This window comes from Squalius cephalus, assembly GCF_949319135.1.
Source record: "Squalius cephalus genome assembly, chromosome: 2".
NCBI lineage: Eukaryota > Metazoa > Chordata > Actinopteri > Cypriniformes > Leuciscidae > Squalius > Squalius cephalus.
This window is the reverse complement of record NC_137123.1, coordinates 55688495-55699931: the sequence shown is the minus strand read 5'-3', so window position 1 is coordinate 55699931 and position 11437 is coordinate 55688495. Positions and strand designations below refer to the sequence as shown.

Genomic DNA, 11437 nt, shown 5'->3' with positions numbered 1-11437 from the left:
TTCCATGGAACCTTTCCAATTGCTCAAAAGGTTATTTATACTAGAATAAGGTTCTTTAGATTATTAAAATGTTCGTCACACCAAGAAAAACATGGTTCTTTTTCCGAACTGATCACTGAAAGGTTCTTTGGGGAACCAGAAACGGTTCTTAATCAATGCAAAAACTACCCTTTTGGAAGCTTTAAGAGTGTAGAAGAACTATTTCAGTTCCCCAACTAACCTGTCAGTGAACAGATCTTAAAAGAACCATTTTTTTCTTAACCCTTAAACAGGCAAGAGTGGGAAAATTTAATGTCACTTCATTTAATTTAATTTCACTTTTTATATCATCTGGATTTACGTAAAACATATCCAAAGGAATTTTTTGAAATATTTGATATAGTTTGGATTTGTATCTCTAGGATACGTTGCCCTTGGTATAAAAAAAGCCAAAGTCATCAATATTTCTATATTTATTTGATGCAAAAAAAATTTGAATGGCAAAATATACTGCATGTATGACATGTCTAAGTGTCTTTAAATTAATGTATACACATTTTTAAACTGCTGAACTGTCTCGTCTTCAACCCCAGGTGTGGGAAACTCTAGCCCTTGAGGCCCACTGTCCTGTAGGGTTTAGATCCATCCATAATCCATCATATAATGTCAATTATGATATAACATAATTTTCTAAGTAATCCTGAAGACTTTGCTAGATTTTTCAGGTGTTTGATCAGGGTTAAAGCTCAACTCTGCAGTCTGGTAGCCCTCCGGGAGCAGGGTTGGAGTTGGACACCCCTTCGACAATAAAATGAGCTGTGTGAAACCCTGCAAGAAAATAGTTAAAAATGCAAAGATGTAGTTAATTTACCCCCAGTTTCACAGACAAGGCTTAAGCTATAGTCCCAGACTAAAATGCATGTTTGAGCTGTTTCAACTGAAAGCAACTTGCGCTGACATATCCTAAAATATATCAGTGCCATTGTTTTGTCTCAAGATGCACACTAGTAAAGTTTTTTTTCTAAGGCACATTTAAAAACCTACTTAAATGCCCTAAATTGAGCTAAGGCTTAATCTAAGCCCTGTCTGTGAAACCGGGCCTAAGCAAAGTAATATCATGTTTTATGTGAATATTAACATTTGCACAATTTCTACAGAATGTCCAGCACTATAGGCTTTAGGTCAAACTGACAAAACGAGCACAGAAAATTTGAATCAAGTCATGTGACCCACATACTCCAAACAGACTCAACTATGATAATGATAACAGAATTGCAGGAGAAATTCTCATGCCTCCTACAAGAGATTAAAGAGTGTGTATCCTGTTGTGCATGTAGCCTCTGTTAAGGGTTAATGTGGGAAAAAGTACCTTTATAAAAGTACCTTTAGTGGTTCCATGGATGTTAAAAGTTCTTCAAGGAACCAGTGATGCCCAAAAAGAACCTCTATTTTGTAAAAGTCTACACTACAGTTTCCATATTAAGCTTCACATTTCTTTGCTGAGTAAGTTGATATCACCTGGAACATCAGCAGAGGAAGTCTGTGTTTGCTGTGGCGATGTCTTATCTTCTGATCTACAACTCTTTGTGAGGACGCCAGACCTTTTTTCCATTAGTATTTCCATTTTTAATGAACTTTTTCCATAATATGAGTAAAGTAGATCAATGTCAGGCCTACATTGCTGGTAGAATCCATACTAGATGAAGAGCAGTGAGGTTATAATGCAATAGACCAACCATTATGCTCATTTGTCAAACATGAAAAAGCATGTAGATTATTAAAATGATTTCAAATGTCCAGCGTAATAGTGTAATCCACTTAACATCCACTCTGAATTTAGTAATGTGCTGCACTGAACAAAATAAATGTTCAGGATATTCATCATCATAAAATTCATTTAGACATACTTGTCTATACATAGTGGAGTCCAAATTGACAATTCACATTTAAAATGTGGCTTTAAAATGTTGGGATTAACTGTAAATCTGCCAATGTGTTACACTTTAGAGAGAACGAAATCTGTATCTGTGCGTGTTCAGGAAAATCAGCCATAAATGCATATAATGTGGTCTGACAGAGAATTAATGTGCGTAGTGTCTCCTTATGAACTCACCTTGAGTTTGACAAATGTGATCTTGAAAAATCTGTTTTTGACATTTTTGACATTGACAGCTTTGCCTCTTTTGTGTGCTCTATTTGTGATTCAGTCTACTCTCTGTATACATGTAAACACTGTTCCAAGGTGGTTCAGTGCTTGTTCAAGGGTGCATGTGTGTGTGTGGGTGGTAGCTCTTCATGCACCTCTATGCTCTCATACATATGCAAAGGGGTGTGTTAATCATTGTCACTTCACATCTAGAAACTTCCTTCCAATTTTCTTATCTTTTCAAATCATCCTACATTTCATATTCCTCCGCTCCCGCATGTGCATGTGTTTATATGGTATTTTTGTGATGTGGTTCCTCATAGTAAACATATAGTATTCACACAACTCACTCACACAAGCTCTTTACATTTCATTCTATAATCTTGGTCAGAGTTCATATGTTCTGTCACGTGTTATCAGCATTATAGTTTAAGTAAAAGTTTAAGTGAAGTCTCTCTATTGCTTTAATATTAGCACAGCACTCAAATGCCATAAAGAAGAGTTTGTTCTCCAGCATGATTTCAGAATGAAAGAGCATCTTGTGCTTCAATGGAAGCAAGAGCCTGACCTTTCTTACAAAGCAGCTCATTGTGACGGTCAGTGAAGTTCAAATGTGCTTCTATGGTAGCTTAAAAATATCGCTTAGTCAATTTTCCTCTCCTTAAAATTTGTTAAATTCCATGAGGAAAATGGGGGATGGGGAAATCTTTTTTCTTTTTTTCTGCATATGAAGTTGCACTTTTTCTTGTATTTGTTCTGACTGCTGTTTAATTGGCTGTTTTTTATTACTCATCCCAAATAATTTAACCTGTTATAAATTTGAAAACTAATTACTGCCTTAAGGCAGCATCAAAGTGGTGTTTAGGTGACAGCCTGCACTGATAGTTTAGTTGCACTTTTTGTTCCATTTTTAAATGAATTATCAAAGAAGTGACAGAAAGTTTAATAGACAGAGAAGGAACCATTTTTTTATGACAAACATTTTAAGGCACACGGGCATATGTTCATCCATCTGCATGTAGGTATACTGTCTAAAAATAACAGCCGGATCAGCATCCTTAAAAAAAAAAACGCCGTTGGGCATTCTTGAGCCGTTTCCCCAATTCTTGAATCTTGCGTCATGCGTTTTTACATCACTCCCTTTCAACCTGTCCTGTTCTTACAGCGGCTTTTACGTCTCGTTACGCAGCCCTATTGTAAAGTGATTCCCTCCCCAATTTCGTGAGCGGCACGACCATGTTACGTCATTGGAGATTCTGTTTGTGATTTGTTCTCGGCGACTGTGGGCGGGACCTGAGCGCTCCGCTGGATATATTACGCGGGGCACCTTGGAGAGAGCCGGGTACGGCTCCATGTCACGGTGGGCATAGTGCTCCGGGAAAGGGGTGTAGTTTAGCAAAGAAGGCAAGAAAGGTAACACGAGGGAATTCTCTGCTCAAGGAGACAAACACAACCTTACAGTACACAATGCCTTCTCAAAATAAAGATGAAGGAGGATGGAAGAGCTTTGTATGGAATTCGGAGAAGAAGGAATTTCTGGGGCGCACTGGTTCTAGTTGGTGTAAGTATAACCTATAGATCTAATATCGCCAGTATCGCTGTATTTCAGCACGTCGGACAGCGCTGTGATGCCTGTCATCGCCGTTTCTATAACAGCAGGTACAGATAGACTGCCAGTCTGGTGGTCACGATGCAACCTGTTTGATTTGACTTTGCAGCAAATGTCTCACGGACTGTCATATATCTATATACGGACTCAACGCACGATTTGCCGTGTTAACGGGTGTATTTTCAGAGTTCAAATCATTCTTGAACAGGTATGTTCATTTGTTGGTGTTTTTTTTTTTTTTTTTTTGGTCTCCCACCTGTTTCGTTGAGACCCTGCGGTCTTTAGACAGGTTTGATGTGTTTTTCGTTTTTGTACATAAATAGAAAGATGCATGAATATATAATGAATGCTGTGCATGCATTCGACGCTGATGGAGGAGCAAAAGGTCAGCAAAGGACAGCATCAGATTTTTTACCAGTTCGATTTTTGCTGCTTAATGCTACGATGAAATCTAATAATATTATTTTCCTCCTCAAAAATAAATAATCAAACAAATAACGAGAAGGCTAAAGGCTTGTATTTGTATAAAAGCTGGTTGTTTCTTCTCTGCGCTTGCCATGATATCAATCAGCGTGTCATTTAATTAGCACACTTGTCATTATTAATGTGATTCACATACAAGGGGTTAAAAATGCATCATTGTTCAAGGTGACTCAAGGTGAAAGGCCTAGTATTTGGGGTCTGACTGATTCATCTAAGGTTGCACTGAATATTGACGTCATGTATTTGAGGCAGCAACAGTTTTTAATTGATAGACTCCATGGCTTCAGTTTTACAAATGTGGTTTACCTAATGTCTAAAGTTAACACCGCCGTCTTGGCAAGTAAATGAATCTGCCTTCCAGTTAATTTAATTCCATCTCAAAATACCTTGAATGTGTCTAGCCAGTTGTGTGTGGACATAAAATCCATGCTTGAGCTATTAGGTGTGAGAAGCTCCTAGAGATGGATGCCCAGAATGAGTCGTGCTTTAGCAAAGCAATGCATAATTACCTTGTAGATGTCAGTGTATCTCCCAGGATTTCTGATGGCCGTTACATCATCTAGTACGTTGACATTCGCTGAGCTTTAGTCCAGGTGACCCTCTGACATTGCTTTATGCACCACTGGAAACCAAACAGACCTTTTGCCCTTGCTTAACTGCGCATGAGCAATTGAAATTGAGTTTAGCACTGTAATGATTTATACAGTCTAATCATTGGGTCTGATTCAAATCTGCATGATCTGAACAGGCTGTCAGTGAATTCTTTTGGGATAAAAGTGGACAGACTGGTTTGACTGGTCTGGGAAGAACTTAAGATATGACCCTACTGGTTTCACTGGACTGCGATGCCCCTACACATTGTTGATGCTTGAGACATTGAGATTACTCATCCTGTCATGCTGGCACCTCTATATTTTCTGGCGACAGACTGAGGACATTTGTATTGCTGGTATGGTGTCAGCAGTTTCGCCTGTTTAATGTAGCATCAGTGAGTTTCCTGGGATCAGTCATTTTTAATAATAATCTTTCATTAATGTATGAATTTGGTAAATATAGGTTGTATATGTATAAGTAAGTTCTAGTAATAATGACTTTAGCTAGTAAACATTTTTGGAATTGGACACTTGCTTTATTGCATTGGAATTTTCAAGCGTCGATTAATATAAAATATAAAATATAAAATGATTAAAAAAAAACAAAAACTCGCCACTCAAAATGTCTCGCTCTCATCCGCATGCTGAAATATGTTCTCATCTATCTCTCTCTTCACAGCAAAAATCTTCCTCTTCTATCTCATCTTTTATGGCTGTCTGGCCGGGATCTTTATCGGAACCATCCAGGTTCTCCTCCTCACCCTGAACGATTACAAACCCACCTGGCAGGACAGAGTAGCTCCTCCAGGTAAACGCTGTCCCAACCTTTATATATATATTTTTTTGATTTTAAGCTGAAGCTGAAGTATTATAAAAGGGTTTGTGAAGCCCTAGGGGTTCATGATGGAACTGCAAGGGGGCCAAATGAAATAAAAAGTCGAAAATTACAAACAAAAAGAATAATACTTTGGCTAAACATCAAAATATGACACTTTTCATTATAAAATAATGACCTTCATCAATTTATTACATTTATTAGATTTTATTAAAAGATATGTTTTTTTCTCTTCCATATGTCAAAGTATTTTCTATTCCAATAAGTTTTAAATTGATAGTTCGCCCAAAAATGAAAATTGTGAAAAATCATTTACTCACCCTCAAGTTGTTCCAAACCTGAAAGAATTTCTTTCTTCTGCTGAACACAAAAGAAGATATATTTGAAGAATGTTGGTAACCAAACAGTTGATGGTCACCATTGACTTTCATAGAATGGAAAAACAAATACTATAGAAGTCAATGGGGTCCATCAACTGTTTGGTTACCAACATTCTTCAAATATATCTTCTTTTGTGTTCAGCAGAAGAAAGAAATGCATTCAGGTTTGGAACAACTTGTGGGTGAGTAAATGATGGCAGAATTTTCATTTTTGGGTGAACTGATCCCTTTAAGTGATTTTTTAACAGATTTAGTTCAGTCCAATTTTTTATTTATAATTTACATTTGTTTTAGTTACAGCCCAGAAAAAAAAAAGGTTAATTTTCCTGGTAGAGAATTTTTTAACAACCACAAAAAAATATAGTTTTGTTTTCATTAGCCTGCATGAAAGTTTAATGAGTTTAAAATTTGAAGTTCATAGATTTTGAAAATCTGGATATAAAGTGTGATTCTGGTTCCCTTAGTTGATGAAGTTTGGGACACGTTGTTCCTTTTGCTGTCACAGTTCCTGTTTAAAGTGAGGCTTGAAGGCTTGGATCAATCTGACAACATTTGGTGGGTTCAGAGAACAGATCAAGGGCTATGATGGGCACTTGGGAATTGATAATCTGTTCGTTTTACGTCACAGCATTTTACATGCTTTCTTGGTAAAACAGAAGGCATGAGAGGTTAAGGGGAAACAGACTGAGAACTACAACAGACACCTTTCAGATAACACACACTTTGCATGACTGATCAAGGGAAGGATCTAAATCTAATATATGATTTATTTATAACAAGACATTGCTAGGGGCATTCGAGCTTTGAAAACTGTTTTCAGAAAATGCTTCCTTTTCCCATTTGATTCTGTAACAAAAGATGTATTCTGATTGGGTTTAAAATGCAAAACCACTTCAGTTATCAGTTATTGTTCAGTTAACAGATGCTCCATAAAGGCTTGGTCCATTTGCCAGATGCTCCTGAATATCACCAGTCTTTAACTATTGATAATATTTCCTGCATAATTTCATGTCGATAAAAAGGTTCATTTTAAGAATTATAAAGTATTGAATAATGCAGCATCATTTTGCTTATTCCATCAAAAAAGAAAATGCATTTATGTATTTGTAAACTGAATTGTATCCTTAAATGTGATATTATTAGATGGACAGTCATGAAATTTCAGATTGGCCCAATTAATGTAAAGGTATTTGTCAAACAAGAAATCAAATACTTCCCTATAGTATGCGAAAAACAGTACGGCAAAAGAGTAGTACGTCCGAATAAAAAGTAAAAGTGCGGAAAGTAACCGCATGACCTACTACTTCCACCGAGATTCTGAAGTGCGCATTTCGATGGACACTTTACTATCCCATGAGGCCACGGGAGAGGATTTATGAATGGAAGTGAACTGACGCTGGTAGGTCACGTGACAGTAACAACATGGCGGATGTAGTACGTCCGAATTTCATTCATTCTACCCATATTCATAATATATAACATACTTTTTTAAAGGTTGCAAAATCAATAAAAATCCAAATGTAGTATCTACTTAGTATCTGACTTCAGACGCAGCTAAATTCTTGTGTGAATCATTTAACATTTTGGGGAGGTTCAACAGCTGTTAGAGATTGCTAGATGGGAAAGTATTCTGAGAAATTGATCAAAAGATTTACCGAATTCCTCAGAATTGCCAGTAATAAATGCTGATACTCCAAAGAATTCAGGACTGACAGGGTTCAAAAAGGGTAGACAAAGCTAGTCAAATGAGAGAAGATTCAAAGGATGTACTGTCTGACAAATATGTCTCCTCCAAAATGAATGTAAATATGTCTGAATTTCATGTATTTTTGTTCATTTATCTGTGCACAGGGCTCAGTCACTTCCCGCGTTCAGACAAGGCTGAGCTGATCTTCTCTTTGGATGATGTGGAGACATACCTGAAATACACCAAAGTCATGAAAGATTTCCTAGCACCCTATGACCTCGAAAAGCAGCGGGACCAAATGAAGTTTGAGGACTGTGGAGGTATCAGATTACACATTTTTCTTCGGTTACTTGAGTCGCAAATGCACATGGATGTTCTCTCGGCAGGATCGTTTTTTTCATTGGCCTACAAAAAGCAAAATACATATTATGAATTATACCACACACTGTTGTTAAGCTTTAGCTTACATTTTCAATTAACATGTACCCGGAAATCTTTTACATGTACAATGACATATGTAGCCTTATATAAGAATTATACAGTGCATGTCTTTCTGTTTTCACAGATCAACCGCAGACTTACAAGAACAGAGCTGATTTCGACAGTGACATTGGTGTCAGGAAGGCATGCCAGTTTTCGAGGGCTTGGCTAGGACCCTGCTCGGGCATGGAAGATCGTGATTTTGGATTCTCAGAAGGGAAGCCCTGCTTCATTGTCAAGCTCAACAGGGTTGTGAACTTCAGACCGAAGGTTTGTTAAAAACATGCAACAATGTCACACAATGTTTGCAAGATCTTGTTTTGGAATACTTTTTGCCTCCAAATGAATTGACTAAAGGTTCATTTTTATAATATATTAGCAATATTTTGAGTTTACAGTATTATGCTTTTAAAAAAACATTTACATATTATTATGCATGATTAGATATCAACTGACCTGTTTTATTTGATGTAGTTACTTTATGAGTATTACTTACTATATATATATATAGTATTTGTTTGATATTCTTCTTACAAATTACTTTATGTGCAATTATTTTCCTTTAACTATAACAGTAAGCTATATTTTGTTTCAGTATTTATTCATCTTTGTTTAAAAAAAATCCAGCTGTTCATTGTTTGTTCATGTTAGTTCACAGTGCATTAACTAATGTTAATTAACTAATACAACGTTTGATTTGAATAATGTATTAGTAAATGTTGAAATTAACATCAACTAAGATTAATAAATGCAGTAGAGATATATTGTTCATGTTAACTAAAGTTGTTTCCTAATGTTAACTAATGAAACCTTATTGTAAAGTGTTAGCATTATTCATTTATTGATCATTTCATTCATAAAATTCATCATTGCAGAGAAGCATGTCGCATGTAAGATATAAAAGTCAGATCATTTTTATTATAAAAAAAAGGTGTTTTTTTCTTTTAGACACCGACGTCAAATGAAACCATTCCAGAGGAGGCGCATTACAAAGTCCAGTCCAATGTGATTCCTATCCACTGCACAAACAAGGTGAGCGATCCTTTGGCCACTGCACCGAACACATGTGTTTCCTCTGGAAAGCGGTCAAAATGTTGCTAACCGACGACGGCATGTATTCTCTTGCCCTGCAGAAAGACGAGGATGCAGGTAAGCTCGGCGAGGTGAAGTACTACGGTATCGGAGAAGGCTTCCCCCTTCAGTATTACCCCTACTACGGGAAAATCCTGCACCCTCACTACCTGCAGCCCCTGGTGGCCATCCAGTTCGTCAACATCACCTTGAACACGGACATCCGCGTGGAGTGCAAAGTGTACGGGGATAACATTTATACCAGCGAAAAGGATCGCTACCAGGGACGATTCGATATTAAACTCGGTGTCCACAAATCATGACCTCTGAACAGAGTACCTCCTCTCTCTCCCTATTTTAAGGCAAACTAAGGCCCCTCTTCTGACTTGAGATACAAAGGCACCAGAGAGAAGTTTCTCACCGGTCTTCCACAACTGTTTAACCGAGGGGATGTTTTTTTGAATGTACAAGTGTCTCATGTCAGAAAGCGGCCTCCTTTTAGTTTAGGAGAGATTAATTAACAAAACAAAAAAAAAAAATACAAAAAAGCGATTAAAAGAATATTTAAAAACGCTAGTCTAAAACAACACACCATCTTACACATGTGGGACCTAACATTGTCTGTACTCTTTACTTCAAGCTTCCCGCTTTCAGTCTAGGGTTAGAACGTAAAAGCCTGGAGGATTAGCCATAGCATAGAAAATTTATTCTACTACCGAATGAGAACTGTCCACGATCAAAGGGACATGTTGTTTTATTGTAAATTACATTTCCTCTACCGATGTAGCCAGCACTGTTTTGTCCCTCTTGTATTGTATCGCTGCCTTGTGTGATTTCCCTATATTTAGAAAGTGCACAGTAGTCGCATATGTAGGTTGTTTCAAGCCACGCCATGTGTGTGATTCAGCTTCATTTGTCAAACGTGCCTACATATATGTATATATCCACATATATATGTATAGTTACTTAATGGAAATACACTGGCCTCTTAACATTGCCTTTCGGGGGTATTGATGTTCTATCTTTGCATCTTTTAGGTGTATTATAGGTGGGTAATGAACCTTTTTTCCCCTAAAATCACTACAATGTAGGGGGAAGATTGTACTTCTCTTTGATGATTCATTTTCACTGAATGTAGATGTTACCTTTGGTTTAATGGTGTCATTCACGTGTGGAGGGACCCTAGCTTTGATTTTTTTTTTGTTTTTTTTTGTTTTTTTAACGACTTTATGTTTTCTTCCTTGCCTTGTCGTGCTTCTCATTTTTGAAGACGTCACACGGTGAGGTCGAATGTTTTAAATTTCACTATTTATTAAGTGGTGACCTTAAATATTCTGTTCTTGCACATGCTCATGTTCTGCAGAAACTCGTCATGAATGTTAATGATGCCAAAGCCATTAAAGTTATTTTAGATTCTATCAGAAGTAATGCAATACCCTGTCCATCGGGATGTTTTGTAGGTGTGCGCAATCAGTGTCAAACATCCGAAATGTCAAATTTCACGAGTCCCACAAGCTCTCATGTTTGAAACTAAACTGGAAAAGACTAACCCAAATAAAGATGAGACTCTAAACTTGTGCTCTTTTTTTATTCTCTACATCTTATAAGGTATTATAACATATATTCAAAATGTACTTTTCTTCTCACATTTGGATATGATTACAATATGTAAAATAAGTCTTTCCACATCAAGACATTTGATGATTTTGTATACCTTCTGATAAAAAGAAATCATTGTCTATGATATTATTATTGTCTAAGATATTTATAACAAAACAGAGGGGGGAAAATTCAATCTTAAGACATTGACCTTTATAATTATTTATATTTTGTCAAGAATAAATGTAAAAATATATATTACTTGCTGTTAATAAATAACAAAGAGTCACCAGTGTGTATATATATATACAGTGTATATGTATATGTGTATGTATGTATATATATATATATATATATATATATATATATATATATATATATATATATATATATACAGTGTATATGTACACTGTGTGTATATATATATATATATATATATATATATATATATATATATATATATATATATATATATATATATATATATATATATATATTTGTAAGACTCACAATCATCCTGTGAAAATGTCTTGTTGTGGAAAGACTATATATATATATATATATATATATTAAAT

At 36.1% G+C, this 11437-nt stretch overlaps 1 protein-coding gene across 1 annotated transcript; it reads left to right on the top strand.

Annotated features, from left to right (window-relative positions):
- The first annotated feature begins 3406 nt into the window (after positions 1–3406).
- On the top strand, positions 3407–11150 carry atp1b1b (ATPase Na+/K+ transporting subunit beta 1b). The gene is made up of 6 exons (XM_079896803.1): positions 3407–3686; positions 5490–5618; positions 7877–8032; positions 8278–8462; positions 9141–9224; positions 9326–11150. Exons 1-6 carry the CDS (start codon positions 3593–3595, stop codon positions 9584–9586), a joined length of 909 nt encoding a protein of 302 aa, XP_079752929.1. The 5' UTR covers positions 3407–3592; the 3' UTR covers positions 9587–11150.
- Positions 11151–11437: the final 287 nt, after the last annotated feature.